Consider the following 24,306-nt stretch of genomic DNA (forward strand, 5'->3'; position numbering starts at 1 on the left):
TTAAAATACCCTGACCCCTAAAGGTAAGAGTAAGAGAAAAAAACTGCTTTAACACAACACAAGGAAATGAACATACCAATTGAAAGTCGCGGGCTACATCATAGTTAAACATTCTGATGCTAGAATAAGCCAAGTCACACTTACACCCTAGACCAAAACATTCTGTAGGCAAACCACTCTCTGGGTGGGAGACAAACCCAGGTTGTCTCCATAAAGGGAACTGGAACCTAGTTGGATCCTTAGACTTTTGTCTGAGGTGTGAACAAATATACCTTTTTATTCCTGGAGCACAAAGTCTGGCAATTAGCCACACATGATGACAGTAACCTTGAGAGAGCAGAACTCTCTGACCAAAGTCTAGGTGGGACCTTTGTTCTGAGGTAGAAGCACCAAACCTTGAAAGAACTAGAGGAAAGTCCTAACTCTCTGACCTTTGGTCAATGTGGAAATAGGCTCATAATTTTGGGCCTCCACACAATACTTAATTGCTTTGAAAATTAATAACACACACATAAGTATTTGTTGATGGTCTGCCCCATAGCGCTCAATGATTTCTATCTGTTCATTTTATTCCTCGCCCTTTCCCCTTCTCTTGAGCTAAGCTTAGAGTCTAGAGCAAAGGGATTCTAAGCAGTGAAGTCCACAGCAACATCACCATGACTTTAAAACAAATATGTCCTCTTCGACCTAATCTTAGCATCGAAAAATTCAAACTCTTAATATTATCTAGGTCCACTTTATTACTACTGACCAATCTAGATTTTGCGATCATGTAAGAAGATGTCTCTCTGTCCCTACAAAAGTTAGCACTAGACATTCTGAGGAAAAGCAAGGGGTTTGTTTTGTATGGCCTTGCTCTTGTGACAGAAGTTGTTTTGTTTGGGGGAATATAAAGTGTTGGAAACAACCAAATATTTTCTTCTTTATGAAAATTAACCAAAACTAGTTGCGACAATGCACAGCTGCAACCCCAACTCCTAGAATGCTGAGGCAAGATTGTGAAGTCGAGCTCACCCTAGGCTACTAACAAGACCCTGTTTCAAAATAATAATAATGATCTTTATGAAATTAGAGACCGTTAGGTTGAGGAGAATTACCTAAAATGTAGTAAGATGGGGAAGTCTACATATTGTTTGTGATCAGTACAGAAACTAAAAATGTTTCTAAACATTTTCAGCACTTTGTTATTGTCCTGATGGACAAGTTCCTGATCGGTGAACTTTTGTTATCTGAGAACCCAACAGTTCAGATATCATATTATTGAGCTGCACAAGGCTGGCGTGGCTTATTGGTAATATATAAAGGTTTCGCAGGCTGGCCAACTAGAGACTGAATGGAAAGGAGTAAAAGACCGGCCTTCGGCATCAGGCAGACTGATAATTATGCCAGCATTTTATGTTGTTGGGTAACTGATCTGTCAATATTCAAGAGTTAATTTTTAAAGAAGAAACATCAAATTATATTTGTATATTTCTCATAAAAATTTGTAAAAAAATGTTTTCAGTTTTTCTCCTTCCTATCAGATTTCTGGCAAAAAAAAAAAAAAAAAAAAAAAAAAACGTTGGTGCAAAGCCTTCATCATTCAGAGCACCCTGCCGTCTTGTGTTGTAGATGTCAGCTGTAACAGATGCCCCTCATCTTAAACTTAGCCCAAAGAGTCAAAACAATCTTAGCCCCAGAGCAAGCGCTTCAAAGGGGCTTTTAAGTCCATTTTCAAAAAATGGAAAGTACATTAGAGAACAAAAAGAAAAACAATTTCCCCTGTCTCATTATTTATTACCAATTTATCTATTTGGGAGATTATGTAGCCCACACTAGCCTGGAACTCACCGTGTAGATCAGGACGGCCTTGATCTCACAGAGTGGTCTCACTGCGATTGAAGGCGTGCACCACCACACCAGGCTCTCCCAGAGCTTTAAACGGGACTTCAAGATCTTAGAGATAATCTGCTTGATCTCAGAATGGGTGTATTCAGAATGAATCATTTTCTACGTTGTTGTATGGCAGGATCATGGGGGAGCCCCTACAGAGTCTACCAAATATCCTCGTTCAAATCACGACCAAAAGGGAATAAGTGAAGCTGTAGGTTAGAGCACAGTAACTTAGACTGAATATTCCTAGAGGGTAAGGTAGTCTCTGAGACGAGACTACTTAGAAGGAAAAACAACAAATCCCAGGATGCCCAAGTGACAGCCTACAACTCCCAGCATGCTCGAGGAGAAACACAGCGGCTGCGTAGATTGGCGCGCGGCTGCTCCTGGGACGTCAGCATGGCTGCCTTCGCAGATTTGGACATAAGAGCGGGCTCGGACCTGAAGGCTCTTCGCGGACTGGTGGAGACCGCTGCTCACCGTGAGTCTGTTATCTTCGCGCCCGAGCCTTACCCTCACAATCCCCCATACCATCCAGTTTTCTCGGTAGTTTCTTCAGGCACCATTTCTGTCTCTCGTGGGGTCTGCCTGATTTCCATAGAAGCAGAAGGTGCCTGCCGTGTCGTCCGGATCCCCGGCGTGGGAGACTCACAGGCTCCTGAGGAAGCTGCTGTTGCTTGGGCTTGCCTAGACTTTTGCTCAGAGGGAGAAAACAGAGGCCAAAGCGGTCGAGGGATTGGCACGGGGCCTGTGGAGTGATGGATGGTAGAAACTGGGACTGGACTCTAATATCAGACCTTTTTGACTCACACATCTGTCAGATACAGAAAACAGGGTCACAGGCAAGAACTGCAGTGGAAGCTTAGAGAATGGGGAGGCTATTCCCTTATTTCTCTCATACATTGAAAGTTCCTTGAGGATGAGCTTCGCTCATGTGTGCTCACCTGGGATAGGTCCTGTCAAATGACGGATGCTCAGATACCTGTGAGAGGAAGGAAACTAGGGAGTTACCGGACTAGGTGATAAGAGGAAGGACCGCTATTTTGTCATCACCTTGCATTATCTTTTAATGCTAATACCCTATTATCCTGTTGGTATTTAGACAACTTGAAAGCCAGGAGTCGTGATTTAGATGTAGGGGGACAGAGACACTCATCACACTTGTTCAGACAGCGCTAACTGTTGGGATAATAAGGCACACATGTAGTGTTCCCTGCCCATTACTGTAGAGCACCCCAAAAGAGGTGTCAGGGAGTCATCCCTCCGTTGTGCATTAGGAAAAAGGGGAAATAGAAAGAGCATCGCAGAAGAAATGAATGATAATGGAGGTGACAGAAAGACACATAAACGTGATAGAATGAGAATGAACAGAGACAGGAAATCCCAGGAATGTTGTGTGGAAAGCAGAAGCATGGCATTTTAGTATCGTGTGAAGATAAATTACAGCCTGAATATGTGCCTGGCACTCCTAAAGTGCAAGGGCTGTTGCACTTAATTTTCATGACACTTGAAAGCGCTATCTGCTGTTAACATCACTTGACAGTTGAAGAAACTAAAACCTTAAGTCATAGTAAACAGTAGTGCTTAGCTTTGCCTCCTGCCCCGCCCTCTTATTTTCCAGGCCTGGAACTAGAACCAAGGGCTTTGTGTATGCTAAGCAAGCATTCTGACACTTAGCTACATCCCTAACCTCATCTCATACTCCTGAATCTAAGATCGGAATCATCATTGTGAACAAGAAAGACTTATTTTTTTAAATACTCAATTTTTTTTTTCCAGTTGGATATTCAGTTGTTGCCATCAATCATATTGTTGACTTTAAGGACAAGAAACAGGTAAAATAAGATTTCTCATATTAATTAGTTAATAAATATTACGAATTTACGAATATTTGTGTCTGTCAGGAATAAGGAACTAGAAATAAGTGTTGTATTAGTTACTCGTCTTGTTGCTATGACCACATACTTGACCAAAGCAGCATAAGGGAGGAGGAGTTTGTTTTGCTTTTCCTTTAAAGGTCCAGTCCGTCATGGCCCCAGGAGCATAAAGCGGCTGCTCACAGTTTCTCCTCAGTCAGGAAGCAGGAGGAGATGAATACCGGGTCTCAGCTCATTTTCTCCTTTTCAGTTAGTTCGCTTAGGACCCCAAGCCATGAAATAGCACAGCTTTGCATTCAGGGTGGCTCCTCCCTCCTGGGCTAATCCTTTATGGAAACACCATTAAAGAAATACAGAGATGTGCTCCCATCATCATTTTAAATCAAGTCAAATTGGTAGTGAAGGATAAGTCATCACAAGTATGTTTTGGTTTTGTTTGTTTGTTTGTTTGTTTTTGGTCTGGAATTCACTGTGTTGCCAAGGATGACCTCCTGCCTCTGCTGTCCAACTGCTGAGATTACAAGCCCATGCCCAATTTTATGAAATGCTGGGATAGAATTTCTGGCTTGGCTGTGTGCATTTTAGAAAGCACTCTACCAACTAAACTGCATTGTAGCAAGTCTTTCTCTGTACTGCCAGCTGCCAATAGTGACCCAGAGACTTATTAGTTATGAAAGCTTGACCTTAGCTTAGGCTTGTTTTAACCCATTTTTATTAATCTGCATGCTGCCACGTAGCTTGTGGCTTTTACCTGTCCTACTTGCTTCCTACTTGTCTTGCGTCCTCAGAGTATGGCTGGCAACTCCCCCTTTCTTCTTCCCAGAGCTCTTTCTGTCCAGAAGTCCCACCTATACCTCCTGCTTAGCTACTGGCCATTTAGATTTTTATTAAACCAATCACAGTGACATATCTTTACATGGTGTAATCAAATATCTCACAACAGTGCCTCTCCAGACTGTCTACCAACTGAGCTGCATCCCCAACCCTCAACTATGTTTCTTAAAACACCCTGTGCTTAGTATTTTACATTAATAATTGAACTGGTATATATTCATACAAATTCAAAGATGTTTAAAATTGCATTGCTGTTAAATGAACTGTAACCTCAATATCTTGTTGTTTACTTTGCTGCCATGGTCTTATTAACTCACTGATTTTTTTTTTCTCTTTAATAAGACTATATGTGTATTTCTTCTTAGGCAAACAACTGTATCTTGTAGGTCATTTCTGGCTTCAAAATTTGTTCTTATTTTTATCCTCTGATGTTCTTAGCAGATTCTGTGCTCTTTAGTCTCTTTCCTTAGGGAGAGAGAGAGAGAGAGAGAGAGAGAGAGAGAGAGAGAGAGAGAGAGAGAGAGCGTTAGTAAATTTGAATGGCAGAAATTAGCTCTTTTTTTTCCTGAGATGCTCTTAAAGTGTTTCGTGTGTTTTATTCTTTAACGTGCAGCTTTATTACTGTTTATTGTCTGTTGTAGGAAATTGAAAAGCCAGTGGCAGTTTCTGAACTCTTCACAACTTTACCAGTTGTACAGGTAGGCGGCTTACTGTTTAAGTGTAGAGTCTGTCCGTTTAGTTCAGACATGCCCACCCTTATGAGGCGTTCTCTAACGTCAGTGGCCCCTGCCTTCCGCCGGGTCCACCTTTCCCCAGAGCTCACCTCTTCATCACTTTCTTACTGTCCGTCAGCGCTTGTGTGGTACCCTCCTAAAGCCCGGCAGCTACTAAATTAGCTATCGTGTAGTTTACTAATGTACATAGTATTTTCTTCTGCTGTTATAAATACCTGTAGGACAAGCATGCTTTGTTGATCTTCACTGTCCTTTGTAACTTTTACTGTTCTCCATTGATAAAAAGGAAATGAATCAATTGCTCTTTATTTTTTTTTAATAATGTATTTTTGTTTGTAGGGAAAATCAAGACCGATTAAAATTTTAACTAGATTGACAATTATAGTTACAGATCCGTCTCACTGTAATGTTTTGGTAAGTTCATTATTTTTCTACGTTTGACCTTCTAAACTATGTTAACTAACGTTATCACATTTTATCTCACTCCATTCTCCTACCACCCATATGCCTCAAATCCATGACACCTGCCTGCTTTCTCTGTGTGTAGAAGCTGCACTATATGTAATGCGTCTCTTCTAAAAAGTTAGAAGGTGCCAGTGGACAGAGAAGAAATACCATACATTATTCCAGCACTCGGGGATTGTACATTTTGAATGTATTTTTTCATTCTCTTATACAGCATCAGGTTTGAGGTTTTCCCTGTTAAGCAATAACTGTGTTTTACTGATATAGTCTCCTTTCCTAGAACAGAAGTATTTTCTTATACACCTGGCATTTTAATTTTTTTGAGTAGAATTTTCATTGTGACTTGTGTGTCACAGTCATGTGAATTATCCACAACACGTGAAATAGTCTTATCTGGCTCTATCTAGGAAAACTGCTAATTCCGTTGATGGCTGTCATAGCTAGGATTAATCTTGCCATAAAACACCATGGCCAAACCAGCTTTGGCAGAAAAGTGTTTATTTCAGTTTGCAGTTTCACATCATAGTCGTCACTTCGTTAAAGAAAGTCAGGGCAGGAGACTTGAGGCAGGAGCCTGGAGGGAGGAGCTGGTGTGGAGGTCCTGAGGAAGGATTCCTTCTACCTTGCTCCTCATAGTTCGTTCAGTGTGCTTTTTCAGAGCACCCAGGACCACCGTCCTAAGAGTGGCGCTGCCCAGAGCGAGCTGGCCTTCTCACACCAAACATCATTCAAAAAAATGAACCACAGGCTTGCCACAGGCCAGTCCAATAGAGGCATTTTCTCAATTGAAGGTTCCTCTTCCCACATGCCTCTGGCTGTCGAGGTGACATGCAGTTAGCCAGCACAACTGACCTCCTGTCAGCTTCACACGCATCTGTCACTGTCAAACCATAACTTTCCTATCTTGTTCATCCCCGGGATCTCACATATGTAATAGTATCATAATATAAAACATTCCAACTTTTAAAATTACTACAGTCTTTACAAATTCAACACTCGAAAAGTTCAGTTTTGCCAGGCAGTAGTGGCGTGCGCCTTTCATCTCAGCTCTCAGAAGGCAGAGGCAGGCAGATCTTTGAGTTTGAGGCCAGCCTGGTCTAAAGAACAAGTTCCAGAATAACCAAGGATACGCAGAGAAACCCTGTCTCAAAAACAAATAACAGGGCTGAAGAGATGACTTGGGTTAAGAGCTCTGGCTGCTCTTCTAGAGGCCCTGAGTTCAGTTCCCAGCAACCCCATGATGACTAACTCACAGCCGTCTCTAATGGGATCTGATGCCCTTGTCTGGCCTGCAGGTGTACATGCAGAGAATGCATACAAAAAAACATAAATGATTAAAAAGTTTTAAAAATTGAGTATCTTTAAAATATCCCAAGTCTTTTTCAAAGTTCAGTCTTCTCTAAAATATCCAAATTCTCTGTAAAATTCCTCAGTCTCTTAACTATGGACTCTGTAAAATAAAAAGTTCCATTCTGTCTTACTCCAGGAAACTGGAGACCAGCTGTCTTCATGTTTCCTTTTCCCATACACACAAGGCTGCAAGCTTACAGTACCTTCTAGAGCTCATTCATGTTTATTGTCAGGGGAAAAGGTTTATCCACATGTACATGATTAATAACTTTGCACAATATAAAACTGTCTTGGCATTTACTCTTGGTTCTATTTTTTTAAAAAAAAGGTGACATTTCTCTGTCTTGTCTGAATGGTTTGAAGTCTGCGATAGATTTGTTCTCTAAAGGGCTCCCTTCCTCCTTTGTTGCCTTCGTGTCAGTCCTGGAAATCCAGCCATGATCAGTGATTCAAGTCCATACTCTCCTGTGTCAGCTCTTGAGTCAGTCGTGAACACAGGGCTTGCAGCCAGGTGTGGTGGCTCAGACTCCAGCACTCAGCAGGCTGAGGCAGGAGGACTGGATTAAGTTTGAGGATGTTGAGTGTTGCTAGATGACCAGGCTTCTGTTTATGTATTTTGTTACTGTGTGATAACATTCATTTTTGTCTTATAGAGAGCAACTTCTTCAAGGGTCCGGCTGTATGATATTGTTGCAGTGTTTCCAAAGACAGAAAAACTTTTTCATGTAAGTGACCGGTGAAAGAGAATAATGTTTCTCTTTAATGTAATAATGTACATCTGCTGTTATACCACAGTAGATGCCTCTGTTGCTATAATACAATAACTGGACAAAAAGCAACAGGGGAGAAAGGATTAGTTACTGTTCGTTGTTGTGGAAAATCAATGCAGGAATTTCAAACAGCTGTTGATCATACTCTGTTCCATTCTTCAAGACACCACCACGACCACACCCCCGACTGGGGAATGGTGCTGCCCACAGTGGGCTATCTTCCCTCATTGATTGTCTTCATTAAGGTAATTCCTCATAATCCATGGTCAGTTCAACATAGATAGTCCCTCGCTGAGACTGTCTTCCCAAGTTTAAGCATTTATCTAATTATTCTTTGTCAATAAAAACTCAGGAGTCAGATATCGAGTTAAGAACCTGAATGATCAGAGAAGTGGCAGAGAAGCAACCAGTGACCTCCTCTCTCTCTCCACCCCTTCCAAAAGGGCTAAGCATCTTTCTAAGCCTCACCCTACTACTTCCTGTGTCTGTCTATATGTCCTCTGTCTTCCAAAACCTCTCTGGCAAATTTTGGTCAGCTAGTAGTTAGCTCCACTCTCTGATTCAAAGTAAACTTTATTGTCATTCTCGGGAGTGTCAGAGTGTGATCACTTTCCCACAACACCAGGTGATTCCGGGTTGTGTAAAGTTTACAATTAGAGCTAACCTTCTGGTGTGGGAGGTCCTTCTGTCTATATTTTGCTTTTATTGGTTAATGAATAAAGAAACTGTCTTGGCCTGTGATAGGGCAAAAGAACAGAGCTAGGTGGGGAAAACTAAAGTGAATGCTGGGAGAAAGAAAGGCAGAGTCAGAGAGACATGCTGAAACTTTGCTGGTAGGCCACGACCTCGTGGTGATGCACAGATTAATAGAAATGGGTTAAGTTAATATGTAAGAGTTAGCCAATAAGAAGCTAGAGCTAATGGGCCAAGCAGTGATTTAATTAATACAGTTTCTGTGTGATTGTTTCGGGGCTGGGCAGCCTGGAACGAATAAGCGGCTCTCTCCTGCAACAACTGTCAGAGGCACTATCTGGAAACTTTTATTATTTTCTGTTTGTGCTCAGAAATCATGGGGTTTCACATCGGCAGATTTAAGTTGCATGTCAGTTTGGCTTTAGTCATCCTGATAGACATTTAATGGATTCAGTGTGGAAGAGCTCATGAATTTCCTCTTCTTTCTCTATACTTGGTTCATTTGAAATTGCTCCTTGGTAAATTCATCCCTTTCTATTCAGTAACCACTTCAATTTCTGGCCTTATCTTCTCCTGCCTTTGATAGAAGAAAAAAGGCAAGTGCCTCTCTGGTCCAGGTTTCTCCTTTGCCAGCTCTGAGATATGACCCATATATATTCCAGTGAGAGTGTCAGCCCTTAGTTTTCCCGAAATCCTCAGAATCACTATATGCTAATATGATTCTCCTTCCTATTCTTGAGAGCCTTTGTGAATTGAATTCCTCTTATTCTATTAGAATTTCCTGTTGATTTTTTCAGAAGAGAAGGAGTTTAGCACGTGAGCTCATTTTGTCTTCCAGATAGACTGCCCTGTTCTTTCAAATGATTACAGTGGGCAAAAAAGACTGAAATACTCTTTTAAGCATTGCTTTTAAGGAATGCTTTTTTTTAAGGACTACTGAGAAAAAAGCATAATTACTTTCAGATGGAATTATGAATATTTTTCCTAAAGTCTCAAAAAGGACCCATCTAACAAAATAATATTGCAGGAAAAAATACTGGTCTCATATCTTTTTAATTTTATATTTTTTCTTTTAACTATAGTATTCTATTTTTTGTTGTTTATTTTTGAGATTATAACTTAATTAGGCTTTTCTCTTCCCTTTTCTTCCTCCAAATCCTCACATATACCTTTCCCCATTCTCTTTCAAATTCATGTCTTCTTTCTTCTTTAATTTCTATTGTATACATATATGTATTTGTATATACATATATATTTCTAAATATAACCTGTTGAGTCCATATCATATAAATGTTACTTGTATGTGTGTTTTTAGAGCTTTTAACCAAAGTTGTCCTAAAATTATAGACAGATCTTTTTACCCTGAGTTTATCCAGTAGAGGGAGCCATTGACTAAGGAGACTGATGCCATGTCCTAGGTTAACTGCTAATTATGTTAACAGAGGGAAACACCAGAGAACCACAGATTATCTAGGCTGCCTGTGTGCGAACACACACACACACACACACACACACACACACCACAGCACCTGGTTTTGGGTGGCTTTTATGAAATGAAAGATTGTATTAATTCTTCAGTATTTGATTATAAATTAAGGAATGAGTAGAAGCAAATAATTTAATCATCAAAGACCTGTGGACCAGCACTTCAGAGGTGGAGGCAGATGGATCTCTGTATTCGACACCAGCTTGTTTACATAGTGAGTTCCAGGACAACCACCATACCCGGCAGGGAAGTAACTTTAAAAAGTTCTGGTTTTGTACTGCTCCAGAAATCTTTGAAACCTTGCCTTTGCAGGATGCTTCTGTAGAATGTCTGCATGAAGGGAGCATCTCTCAAGAGATCGCCTCTAAGTCTTTCGACTTCAGATTTATCTGGGATTAATATTCAGTTGTAGATTATTAGGTTTTATTTACTGAATCAGTCACTGGAAATATGGCCTAGGCAGCCATTTGTCATAGTTTTTAGGTGAATTTTGTGTGCATGTGCAGTTGAGAGCCACTGTTAATGGGCATCCCCCGCCTTGGCAGGCCTGACTTTTCCTTGTGTAGTATAGTAAGTGCTGACGCCAGTGAAACACCCAGGGTGAAGGGATGCTGAGCCCTGCCCTCCTGTGCCTTGTGTTCACAGCAGCAAAAATATGCATATATTTGTATATTTTTGTGGGAACAATTTTTTTAAAACTATCATATATGTCTCTGCCTCTTCCAAAAAAAAGTTAAAGATGGCAAAGTGAATTCATATACAGTCTACCAATTTTTAGAGAGAACTGAGATTCTTAGCTCCAAAACTATTTTAGACATAATTAAGTCATTTTAATGATTTGGGGAATATTAGATTAAGCCTTCCCAGTGCTAGGAATATGGGCATGTGTCCCTGCTTCACATAGTTCTTTGAGTGACCCAGTTGAACATTTAGATTGATGGAAAGTTAATCACAAAGTACTTTAGTTTGGAGCATTTTAAACTCAAGAGGTCAGAGGATGTCAAATGAATCTCTTCTGTGGCTGAAAGCTCTTTACAGTGCCTGTCCTTCAGCCAATGCAGATCCATTGGTTAGCTGCCTCCCCCATAGGAAAGAGGAAGAAACAAAATGTGTGACGAGAAGGAACCTAGTTCTGCTTTATTAGGGCAGTCATTTAAAGCCACCTTTTCACTAAAACTAATTATGTTCATAATAAATTTAAACACCGCAGAAGTATATGTATAAAAAGCATGCGTTCCAAACTAAAGTTTCTCCAGAGGCAGCCAATACTGACTTTCTCGTGCATCTCCTAGAAATACCTTCCCCAACTAACTCTTCTTGCTTGTTTACTTCAGAGGCAACTACCGCAAGCATTCTTTTGTATTTTTTCATAAATGTTTTTACCTACTTCTTTTTTTTTTTTTTTTTTGGTTTTTCGAGACAGGGTTTCTCTGTGGCTTTGGAGCCTGTCCTGGAACTAGCTCTGTAGACCAGGCTGGTCTCGAACTCACAGAGATCCACCTGCCTCTGCCTCCCGAGTGCTGGGATTAAAGACGTGCGCCACCATCGCCCGGCTTTACCTACTTCTTGAACTCATTGTCCCCTGTCTTTCACTCTCTCCTTCCTGTCACCATGCTTTTTGTCTTTTACAGTATGTGAGTTCCATAATTACAAATGTACCTCATAATGTGTAATGTAAAACATTAGCACATTCTGTCCTATAAGAGACCAAGGGGATTGTAATTTACTTAAGTAAAATGGAAATTCTTTTACTCTTTCCTGTCTTTGTGATTGGTCTGGCAGTGACTGTTCTTGCATTATTGTCCTTAGTCTGTGTGAAATTTATAGCTATAGAACATAATAAAGTCCCTATACGATATATCTCTGTAAGTGATAGTGCTAATATGAACATATGAATTGTTAATGTTTCCTGGGGCTGTGACTTGGTGGTAGAGCATTTGGCATGCTCAACACCCTGGTCTGGTCCTCAGCAACAATGGAGTGAAATATTGATGCTTTTGTCATCGTGACCCTCACTGTGCTCCTAAAAGTGGACATATGCTGAACTCAGCTCCGTTCCTCTGCAGGACGTTTCTTCATTCTGTTCTTTGTGAGTTAGACAGCTGGAGCAGTTGGGATGGGCAGATGCTTTAGGAGCCAAGAGTTTCTGCCAAAACAACATAGTTTCCCAGGCTTACCCTGTAACTATGACCATCTTCAAACCAGATGGTCTCTGCTGACCACTAAGCCATGGGCTGGGGCAGGAGTGACCAAAGCTGGCATTGTGAGGAAAATGGGTGAGATGTGACATCTGTCACTGCTGAAGAACTGTGCCCATCCTACAGGCATTACCAACATTTTGTTTCCCCTTGCTCCTTACACCACGCTTTCCTGTTCTTGCTGTAGGCACTGACTTACCAAGTTTGCTCATGAAGACTGTGCATCAGCATTCTAAGTAGGGGTGGGTTTCTTTGCTTAATTTTTCTTATGTGTATGAGTATTTGCTACGTGTATTTATGGGCATCACGTTTGCCTGATGCCCACAGAGGACAGAAGAGGGTGTTGGATCCCCTGAAACTGGAGTTATGGATGGTTGTGAACCATCATTTGAGTTCTGGGAAGTGAACCCAGGTCCTCTGAAAAAGCAACAAATAGATGCTCTTAACTGCCGAGCCATCTCTCTAATCTCAACAGGGACATTGTCAACAAAACAGCCAATCTTTTTACTGTGAAATCAAGTAGTGGCTGAATGATTGCTGTCTAGGTCTCTCCCGGCAGTATCTTCTGACTTGCTCTCTAATCTGTCCACCAATTTGCTTTCCTCTCTAATTTTCTGTTTCTCCTGGTTGCCTTATCTGTTCCATTTATTCTGTATGTGGTTTGTACAATTACTTTCAAAATTCTTTAGGGGTGAGTGGGGGAATAGATCAACAAGCAACAATGAAAATGCACTCATTTGCATTCTCTCAGCTCTGCTTTAACCTCTTAAAACTGTTTGTTAGTATGTGAACAAAAGGCCTTCAGCCACAGTACAGTCTCGTTGGAACTATCATCCTGGACAACTCCTGGTGAAATGTGCGTACTAAATAGCTTGTGGAGAAGATGGACCATGCATGCATTCTTTTTGACTTTCCAATTCCTTGGATTTCAGAACAATTACTTGTTGCTTTCTGGAATAACTAAAGTAATATTCTAGATACTGATTTAACTCACCAATTCAGTCATATATAAAAAGCTTTATGAATTAGAGGACCTTTTGGCCCTAGCATTTGAGAACTAAACCATCAAAGCCAAGCCTGCAGGAGTAGGTAAACAACTGACCTTGTAATAGGCTTGTTAGACTGTTAACACAGAACCGTCATGATGCCTGCAGAGTAAGCCCTACAGTTTATGTTTCTGAATATTGGGTATGACCATGTCTCCCATTCCACTGCATGCCAGTTTTCTGTTAATCTAGTTTTTCTTCTTGACAGGTTGCTTGCACACATTTAGATGTGGATTTAGTCTGTATAACTGTAACCGAGAAATTACCGTTTTACTTCAAAAGACCCCCTATTAATGTGGTAAGTGCTGTTCTTTCTGCTCTAAACTTGAATCTGTAGGAACAGTGTCTGCAGACTAGAAAAGAAGCTAAAGAAACCTGTGTTCTTAGGGACTGGCGCCTGGGTACTTGGTAATTGGAGCAGATTCAGAAAAGAGAATTTTGGTTTTATAAGCTGACTAAAAGAGAAAGTTTAAAATAGAAAGTGTCTAAGCTGAGAGCCTTGGGTTAGCTCAGTGGGTAAAGTGTTTGCTGTGCAGACATGAAGCTAGGAGTGTGGATCCCAGCACCCATACTAACGCCAGCGGCATGGCAACCTGCTCATAATCACAGCATGGGGAAAACGGAGGCAAGAGCAATCTGGTAACTAGAGAAACTTAATCAGCCAGCTCTGGGTTCAGGTGTGAGGCCCAGCATCCGATGTCTCCCTCTGGCCTCCACACATGCTGTTCATGAACACACACACATACACACAAAGAAAATATCTAAGATGATTATGTGGTGCTCCTGGTTAGGCAAGAGGCACTTGAGCCAGAAGTTCAAGACCAACAGCAACACACTGAGACCTTGTCTACCCCCCGACAACCAAAATATTAATGAATAAAAACGATACTGTTAACTATCAAGGTTTTTTTTTTTGAAAGACTTAGGAATTCAGATTTATGAAGAACATTGTCAAGTTGATATTTAATGATGATAGCTATTTAAAACCTCAACATTGCGTTATGATGGAAAAGAAAAGGTGAAAAAATAGCCATGTGTGGGTGATGCACGCCTTTAATCCCAGCACTTGGGAGGCAGAGGCAGGTGGTTCTCTGTGAGTTTGAGGCCAGCCTGGTCTACAGAGAGAGTTCCAGGATAGCCAGGGCTACAAGAGAAACTCTGTCTTGAAAAAAACCAAACAAGCAAACAAAAAGTAGCAAGAAAAAGAAAATATAAAAAAGACAGGAGTCCTTGAGACACCTGAAAACTGCAATACAAAAGGAAATGATGTGAAATCCCCAGGAATGGTGATGAGATCACAGCGTGCGCTGTGGCGTGCCAGCTCCATGCAGAGCCGTTCCAGCAGGGCAGGCGTGTGTCCTGAGATGTTTCCTCATTACCCTACCTTGTAAGCTTCTCTTTTCCCTATACCCTTCATCTTCCACCTGCCATGTTGCCTTCTAAGTCTCACACCCCTCCCCACCCCACTCCACCCCCATTTTCATTATAGAAAGGTAGTATTGCTTCACACCAGTAATTGATTTGATAGTTATGAGGTTACTGCAGCTGATAACTATCTGCTTTGCTAGCCAGAACATAGGAATATTGTTTAGCGTAGTGACTTCCAGAACTTAGTTATGTTACTAAAAACTATTACCCAAGAAAAGATTTAACAAGCTTTCCAAATCCCATGTTGAATTATGTCAGAATTCGATTGTTTTCAAAGTAGACAATTGCCTTATTCTTTAGCCTTCATAGAATTATATCTTCCTCGCTTTTGTCTCCTTTTTCCTAAAGAATTTCTGCCTGATCCTGTGTGTTGGGGGCAACAGTAAGAGTTATGTGTTTGGTGTGGGGAAAACATAAGATGACTTGTATTTCTAACCCTGGACTTAGGCTACTAAGAGGGCTTTGGAAAAGTGCCAGAAATGTGTAGGGGAAACTGGAAGAGCTCTTCTGAGTGTGCTGCAGAACCTGAACCCCACCTGGGATGCTGGTAGCACTTAAGAAATGAGCTTTCTAAACCCCAAGCATCACACACCTCAGACTTGGGGATCTGTTAATCAGCAGCTCACTTCTCAGAAATGAGAAATGAAGATTTTCAAGTCATCCAGCGTCAGTCACAGACTTCAGACAGATCTCATTGCGCCTGTCGGGTTAAGATCTGTGTGCTCCACTCCTGGGAACCACTCCAAGTGCTTGCTGCCTAGGTACTGTTAGGTACAAAAGACCAAAGTTTATGGTCATCTCTTTTGAGTTGAAAAGACGATTTCTGCCTTGCAAGTTTGCCTCTACTTTTCACTGGTCTCGGACTGCCAGTACATCCCACAAAATAGCTTCCTGGAGTTAGACAGCTCAGCCACTGTGCATAGTTTTTGTTACATTTAACAACGTTTTACCCTAATAAAATAGGAAGCCCATTTTCTAGGCAGTTTGCCTGAATAAGCTTATGCACAGTTCTGTGACCTTGGCTAGGAGGAAATGGTAACATGTGGTCAAAATATGGAAAGGAGCAGTGCACACCATCTAATTCCTTGTGGCACATGACAGTGGTCAGATTCCTAGAGACTGACGTTAGTGAGGGTTTATAATTGAGTCTCTCGTGAGTATGCCTTACCATGAAAACAGCCTGTGAGCTTCCATAGTACACCAGCTGTGCCAAGGCTTTTCCAAATACCCTAGTGCTAGCTGACCCATAGGCCTTCCTGAAATATGCTATCGAATCGGTATATCTAAAATAGCAGTAAGCATTTTGGGGAGTCTGGCCAAGATGCTTGTTATTAGTCATTAGGCAGTTGTCAGTGTTGGGCAGGAGCATATGCACGAGGGAAGTAGGGTACTAAGCTAGCATTAGGAGAGTGGCCCTCACAGCAGGCACCAGGACGCCACCACCTGCCAATTCCATCTGGAAGTGCAGAAAAGTTGCTGAGTGTTTGATACTTCTTGGCATGATTTCCACATTTTCACTTTAGAAATTCTGAAAAGTAAAAATATAAAAAATTGACAGGCGGGATATGCAATATTTAACAGTGTCTGTTTTACACAGACACAACCGTATGAACATTTTGCATATGTTGCTTAATAAAAGCTAGATGGAGGTGTGGACAGAAGGCTGCCTAAGATTACATTTAGTCTTCATCTGGTGTATAAGTCTGCAGTGTGAGCTGGCCAGGAAGCAGGAAAGTTCCTGTTAATTTATTCACTTACTGTCGAGAAAGAGAGAAAACTAGAGCCAGGTGCCCATATTTTTGTTTGGGGAAAATTGTACTATATAGGTGTGTGCAGCAAGACAGTGAGTCTGTCAGGGTAGAAACTGTGGTGTGTGCACGCCATGCACACTTTTAAAATTTAATGAAATAGCAACTCACGCTTTATGATGGCCAGGAAATGAAAGGACAAGGTCGAGTTCCTGACACTCTTCCCAGTAGCTACCCCCAAAGACACTTCTTCCTCCTCCAGGTTTGTGTCGGTTGTTGTCATCACTGAAATGTGACAGAGCAGTGTAATGGAGAAAGCATTGTGTCTGCCCACAGTTGTGGGGACACAGTTTATCACGGTCGGCAGCCGGCAGCTGCATGGTGACGGCAGTGCAGCTGCAGCATCTCACATGGAGATGCAGAACAGGAGGGGAGGCTGTGAAACCTCAGCGACCCACTTCTAGAGAGGGTCCACTTCCTGAAGGGTCCACAGCCTCCCAGAACAGTGCCACCAGCTGGGCACCAAATGTCAAGCACATTGACTCATGGGAGACGTTTACACATTCCAAATGCTTTATGACTGCAAGTCTGAAATCAAGGTGTGAGCAGGCTGTACTCCTTCCAAAAATTATTAAGGGAGCCTTTCTTTTGAGTTGTCCAGGCCAGCGGTGATTTGTTGACAGCTAGCACCTTACAGCCACGGTAGTGCCATTCTCTGTGTTTGTTATCAGCATACTTTCCTGTGAGTCTTATAAGCCATCTTGTAAGAACACTGGTGAGAATAGGAGCTACTGTTTTCAGTACGACCTCCTCATCTTGGTTATACCTGCACTGGCTGTCTCCACAAACGGTTACAGTCTGAGATCCGAGATCCTGCTGGTTAGGAGTGTAACATAGGCTGACCCACTCTTGTGTTTGCTTATCCTGCAGCACATTTGAAACAGCCCACTTCTGTTAGAAGCTTATAGAGCGCTGTACCTGTTGCACCCTACAGTAAGTGCTAGGCAGCTGCAAAAGAAAATTAAATGTACAAGCGGACATGGGGAAGCTTTCAAATCAGGCAAGATAACTTAACAGGCTACCTTTTAAGTAAGGAAAGGAAACTGACATGTATTCACAGTTGCTTATATTTGTGTGAAGAAGCTGGAGGAGAGCATAAGAAATACATGAGAGCAGTTCCAGCAGTGGGGCTAGGGCAGTAAGAGCAGACGCAAGGAGGCCTTGCTCCTTCCTTCTGTGATTGGATCAGTGAGTCAGGAGAGGATGGAATCTTACCGAATGATGCACTGGAAGGCTGTCTACCCTGAGTTCAGCATAGGCACTGATTTTTAAGGCAAGCAATCAGCATGCTGCCCTGGAATAAACTCTTGGTTTCCATTCTTCCTTCTCCAAAGCTTAACTTAAGTTTTTAGTGCTTGCAATCTTCTTATCAGTGTCTCCTGATCCAATTGTCACAGGCTGCCCTTGGTGACATCATTGTGACTATTATTTCTCCTTAGTAAGAAAAAGCTCTCATCCTCTGCCTATTCAGGCACTTCTGTTTAGACATGAGAACAAAAACCAATCAGGCCGATGCTGTCATTCTCTGGAAAGACATTGTTATGAACAATCATATGATGCACTTACAACAATTTACATAAAAATGCTCTTAGGAGCAGGAGACCAGGTAATGACTGAATTTTATTCATCTAAAGCGGTAAAATTTTATGAAAAAAATACAGCCTTCAATAGCACATTATCTTTAATTTCTTTCTCAAGAGTGTTCATAGCAATTTTAGAGTGAACCTGATTAACGTACCAAGACCAGAATCATATGTGAAAGGAATTAAGCTGGTAATTGTATCCTATTTTCCCCAGTCCTCTCCCTCAAAGGGGTTTTATTTTGTTGTGGTTCCCAGACAGCTTTAAAATTTAAATTGACTTAGCTAGAAACCCTCAGGGATCTGATCGCCCACACCACATTGCTCATGTCCTTAATTCTTGTCCTAATCCTACTGTCCTGTGCTCTACCCCTGCAACTAGAAGGTGGGGAAACAGGAGTCCAGCTCCGTTGTCCAGTTAGAGTTAGCAAAAGAAATAGCTTAATTCTCTTCGTTACAAACCTCTCCTTGCTCTCATGCACCAGAGCTCTGAGAAGGTCTCTGCTTTGACAGTAGTGAGTGGTGTGAACACAGGTTGTGAACGGACAATCACTGCAGCCCTTGACGGTAATGAGTGGTATGAACACATCTGTTGTGAGTGGACAGTCACTGCAACCTTTGACAGTAGTGAGTGGTATGAACACATCTGTTGTGAACGGGCAGTCACTGCAGCCTTTGACAGTAGTGAGTGGTATGAACACATCTGTTGTGAACGGGCAGTCACTGCAGCCTTTGACAGTAGTGAGTGGTATGAACACATCTGTTGTGAACGGGCAGTCACTGCAGCCTTTGACAGTAGTGAGTGGTATGAACACATCTGTTGTGAACGGGCAGTCACTGCAGCCCTTGATGGTAATGAGTGGTGTGAACACACCTGTTGTGAGTGGACAGTTACTGCAGCCTTTGGCTGGGAATTTCAGTCCCACACCTATGACTTTCCAACCTTACGAGTACACTGAAAGAAAAAGAACTTTTTTCCTCATGAAAAGACCAGGCCCATATAGCAAACTGGGCGAGTCCTGAAGGGCCCAGATCTCTTTCACCGTTTTTCCTGAGCTACAGTGAACCTTAAACAATGTTACTTAAGCAGAATGGGCTGGACATGTACCAGCCACAGTTCTTTTCCAATGCCCCAGCCTCAGGGTAGCGCATTTCCTCGGGCATAGCGTTTAGTCAGCCATGGCGGTTGTTCTGCCATTCAGTAGTGTGCAGTGACTTAGCTGTAAGGTTCCCATTCCTGCCTTCCAGACCCTTCAGATCCTCTCCTCTTTTTTCTTCATTCTTGGGTCAAGTTGCTCAGCTCCTTGTTGGCTCCGTTTCCCTGCCTGTGGAAGCACATCCTTGTCCTTGGACGTTCGTTCATGGAGTAGTAGCCCTCTGCACCTCTGCACTGAATGACTTTGCTGTCCTCGGCCTCTGTAACTCCTGTTTGTACGGTTAGCTTCCTGAAACTAGCATCAGCTCTGTCAATCAGATAGAGTCTTGTGTCTGTTTTCCTCACTTTGGGTTGGGGTGCAGAGGTGTGGGGTCCACCCCCTTTGTTTAAGCCAGTCCCTTGCTATATAGGAGGTGTGCATAGAGGGGGGAAAGAAGGTGGGAGAGACTCGTTAATGTGCCTGTCTTTGACAGTTTCTATTTGTCTTCCTTATTTCTGGTGAAGGCAATTGACCGGGGTCTGGGCTTTGAACTTGTCTATGGCCCTGCTATCAGAGACGCCACGATGAGAAGGTACACAATTTCCAACGCGCTCAGTTTGATGCAGATCTGCAGAGGAAAGGTACAGTCATGGAGCCAAGGACACTTTTTACCTCTGTGGTTACTAGTGACGTGCTGGTGCTGTCAACTCTTTCTGAGTCTTTAAATCCCTCCATTTCAGTGAGTCTTATAGGGCCTTGTAAAAACTGCCAAGGGAAGCCGGGCAGTGGTGACACAGGCCTTTAATCCTAGTATTTGGGAGGCAGAGGCAGGTGGATCTCTGTGAGTTCAAGGCCAGCATTGTCTACAAAGAGTTCCAGGACTGACTCCACAGCTAAGAAATCTTATCTTGAAAAACCAAAACCAAAACAAAACAAAAAGCCTCCCAGAGGAGAAGTAAGATGTGGTGGGGAAAGATATTTGGAAAGCCTTTATTTTTCATGAGGAATTTTCAGTTGCCACAATGAAAAGCCTCCTCTAGATAATGGTTGTTATCTCTGAGTGAATTAAAGATCCAGCTTTTAAACTTCATTCATCTGCACAAATAGGATTTGTTTATGAAGCTTATTCTGCCTATTGTTTTGGCTGCCTTGTGAGAGTTTTCAGTATTTGCACATGAATTATTTACCTTACCTTTCAAAGAAGTTGGTATTTGAGCCTTGAGTGCTAAAGAGGGGTTGCTGGTCATTTGCATTATGCAGTTCTTGAATTATTTTATCAGTTGTAAGATTAATGTCGCACACTTTGTCTTTTATAGAATGTAATTCTGTCCAGTGCTGCAGAGAGGGTAAGTACGGCCTGTAGTGCTTTGTCTCTGTAGTTGTAAAGCCTCACTGCGTTTTTAGAACTGAAGTAGCAGTGTCATGTGTTGCCTGTCTATGCTTTAACTGCGTTTGCCCGTACCAATTGCTAAAATGTGTCCTATTCATTGGGCTTCAGGTTTTGCCTATATATACTTATATTTGTGGGTTAATTAGAATAAAGTGAGTTTATTTTTTCCCTTTACCTTGTTAATATGGTTTTCATGATTTGTTTATATTTTTAGAAACCTATCACAATTATAAAAACCTTATGAAATTTACCTATTTTTGGATACTTAGTTGTATCTTATTTATTGTAAATAATTAAAATGTTAATAACATTTTATTTTCCATTTTTCTTCTTTTAGCCTTTGGAAATAAGAGGACCGTATGATGTGGCAAACTTGTATCCTTTTAGTGTTCTTTTTAAAAGCGTAAAAGCATGTTTGTATTAGGTGGAGAGGTGCATGTGTCAATTAGAGAACTTTCAGGAATCATTTCCCTCCCATCTTGTGGGTCCTGAGCATCAAACTCAGATCATCAGAGTTGGCATCAGGCACCTTTACCTGCTGAGCCATCACACTGGACTGGAATTTTCCCTTAGAAAATTGAATCAAAAGTCTATTAAAGTTTAGCCTGATGTTTTCTTACCCTTTAGTTGTAATTTACTGATCAGTAGCCTCAGAAGCAGATTACAGCAGGCTGTAAACTTCCTCGTCCTTCTAGTTTTGAATTAAGCAGCAGAACTGAGAGACAAGGGGCTCTCTCTGTGTGACAAAAACAGTTAAATGGGACCCTCGGGTGTAGGTTTCCGTTGGGCTAAGGCCTGCCGTAGAATTAGCGCTGACCAGGTAAGCTGTCATTTTCATTTGTGTTTGTGTTGGCTCATATCCTTGCCAACTCTGGGTTGAAATCTTTAATAACCCTATCAGAGGGCTGCTGTTTGGGCTGTCTGAGAGCGAAGCCAAGGCTGCCGTGTCCACAAATTGCCGAGCTGCGTTTCTCCATGGAGGTGAGCATGGTCATGTTAGAGTCAGGTCACTAACAAGCAGTTGACACATACCTGCTTTTATTGTCCTTCCTGCAGAGTCCTGGAGGCAAGACCGTCTTTTCTCAGCCAGTTCTATCTATACACTCTGCTCCTAGCCCTCCTGTTAGACATTAGGCTTTACTTTCTATAGTGTATACATTGTGTAGAGTTTGCTTTGCAGGAGTAAACACTAAATGTGTTCTTTCAACCAACACAGTGTCCCCTGCCTACATTGTCACAGGCTTGCTTCTCTCTGGATGAACTTGCTCCCGGCTAACAATAATGAGTTTCAGAAACAGAAATGGGAATAGTGGTGGTAGTTTGACAAGATCTAAAAGCACCTGACTTCAGACTCACCTGCTAACGGTTAACCCCTGAGAACGTAAGATTGGGTTAATGTGTGTGAGAAAGACCCACTGTGGATGGGACCTCTCCCTGGGTGGGGGTCCCAATTGGATGAAGTGGAGGAAGCAAGCTGAGCACCAGTGTTGATAGCCTTCTCCCTGATAGTGAATATGGTGTGACCAGCCACTTTCAGCTCCTGTCTCCCTGAGTTCCCACCATGATGGACTCTACCCTTGAACTGTGGGCTAAGACACCCATTACTCTCTAAGTTGCTCTTATCAGGGTATTTTGTAACAGGAATAGAAAAACAAAAGAAGCATGCTAAACCATTGAGAAGAAAAACAGATTTTTTTAAAAAAAATTTGTGTGAATCAGACTATCTAAAGTCAGTCTATAACTTTTCCTTTTATTATAACTCAGCGTGCTTCGTTTCTTGTTTTGGTTTACATGAGCATGTATCCACTGAGTATATATTTTGGGTGTTTCCCCCCCCCCCAAGGTGTTTTTTAGTTTTGTTTTACTTTGTTTTGTTTTATTGCTTATTTGAATATATTATACTAAGTTACATAAGGCCATTTCCTTGTAACTATAATACATGTACTTTGAACATATTCCCCCCATCCCCCTCTACCCTCTTTTTTCTCATCCCATTAGTCCCTTTTGTGCATATTACCCACCACCAACACAGATGCACAGACGCGCACACAGCTATTAGTCTCCTCTGCTCACACCCCACCCCCCCAAGTCCTCTTTGTTCATAGTCTCCTCCAGTAACCCACATTGGTCCCTTTGTGCCCCACATTGGTCCCCTGTGTTCCTTAGACAGTTTCCTTAGATTCCTGGGCGTCTACTTCCATGTGGTCTGCACATGTATGATTTATGTACCCATGTAAAATGGAAGGCCCACAAGTGAGGCAGAGCCCTTGTTCCCCTTGCAGAGGCTGCTGCTCCTCCTGTCTCCTGGCCGTGCTTTCTGTCGCGTCACTGGCGTTTCCGTGGTGTTTCGTTAGCTCCGATTCTCCTGTGTGCCTTCATTCCTACCACGTGTGATTTTAGGGTACTAATCCCAACATTTGGAACATTTAAGTCACTGTTGGGAATTGTTACATAACAGTGTCTGGTCTCTTAGCATGTTTTTAAGACAGCTTGACCAAATTTAAGTTCAACTCTGCTGCCAAACTGACCTGAGCATGTAAAGTAATTCCTCTTTAACAGTGCATAAAGGATTGATAAACCCAAGTGTGATTTTATATGTTTGCTCAGCAAGCACTTGTTAGATGAATGTTGGCTAGCAGGCCATTGGTAATCAATACAGCACATGTTCAGAGGGATGTTATGATCTACTGAGAGCGGTGGCATCAGCACAGCCCTCGCTGTGGGAGCAGTACAAGTGACTCCTACATCTGTGCTTGTGATTTTTCCCGTCTTTTTACCATACATAAAGCAGTTGCTAGACCGGTGCCTATGGCTGGTTCTGACTGCATAGGATGCCATGGAGAGAGCACTGGAGAAGCAGCCCTGCTCTGCAGCTTAACCTAAGAGGTAATCCTTAGGAATGGACTGGATGTTGAAATGCTGCTCTTTGTACATGTTGGGAAAAATGATGATTATAAATGACATCGGCATTGTAAGCACTCTCTATAGTTTTCTTATTTACTGTGCTGTAGGCCAAAGAAATGGCTTAGTGCTGGTTAAACCACTTCTCCTTAAATTGTATCTTACACCAGGTATGGTGATGCATACCTGTAATCCCAGCTCTCAGGAGGCTAAGGCAGGAGGATCATATAGAAGGAGTTGGAGTATAGAAGAAGTTCAAGACCGGCCTAGGCTACACAGTAAGATCCTGTCATTTCTATTTTACAGAAACTAGAAAAACTGCTTTTGGAATTATTTCTACAGTGAAGAAACCTCGGCCATCAGAAGTGGATGATGATTCTTTTCCAGCTAGCAAGAAAGCTAAATGTGAGGGTTGATGAAGGCACAGTCTCCATCAGCCTCCTCCTCCCGTTACAGCTCTTTGGTCACAGTGGAAGTAAATTAATGCTGAGTTGATATTTTCGCTAAACTAGAACCAGCAGCATTATAAACTGCTTTATCTCAGACCATAACAACAGCAAATAAAAGTCCAGTGAGGCGTTTCCTAAAGACTGGCAGTTCAATTAATTTAGATATACTTTAAGATAAAAAGCTTTTTTGTCCTTTTTGTGAATAATAAACTATAGTATGTATACCAAAGTAAGATGTTTCAGTATTTTAAGATATTGAAGATAAATAAACTAATGTTTTTCTACTTGA

General features: G+C 41.9%; 1 protein-coding gene across 3 annotated transcripts; it reads left to right on the forward strand.

Moving 5' to 3' along the window:
• The first annotated feature begins 2,237 nt into the window (after positions 1 to 2,237).
• Rpp30 (ribonuclease P/MRP subunit p30) lies at positions 2,238 to 24,306 on the forward strand. 3 transcript variants are annotated; one of them, XM_038310228.2, is made up of 12 exons: positions 2,238 to 2,353; positions 3,652 to 3,707; positions 5,225 to 5,281; positions 5,657 to 5,731; positions 7,786 to 7,857; positions 13,534 to 13,623; positions 19,802 to 19,918; positions 20,594 to 20,623; positions 21,005 to 21,042; positions 21,569 to 21,648; positions 23,456 to 23,553; positions 23,875 to 24,306. In XM_038310228.2, the coding sequence occupies exons 1-11, from the start codon at positions 2,272 to 2,274 to the stop codon at positions 23,548 to 23,550; spliced, it is 792 nt and encodes a 263-aa protein (XP_038166156.1). In that variant the 5' UTR covers positions 2,238 to 2,271; the 3' UTR covers positions 23,551 to 23,553; positions 23,875 to 24,306. The 3 variants fall into 3 exon arrangements, with proteins under 3 accessions (XP_038166156.1, XP_038166163.1, XP_038166147.1); XM_038310235.2 differs by having other exon boundaries at positions 23,459 to 23,553; XM_038310219.2 differs by lacking the exon at positions 23,456 to 23,553.

The sequence above is a fragment of the Arvicola amphibius genome, chromosome 1 (assembly GCF_903992535.2).
Source record: "Arvicola amphibius chromosome 1, mArvAmp1.2, whole genome shotgun sequence".
Taxonomy (NCBI): Eukaryota; Metazoa; Chordata; class Mammalia; order Rodentia; family Cricetidae; genus Arvicola; species Arvicola amphibius.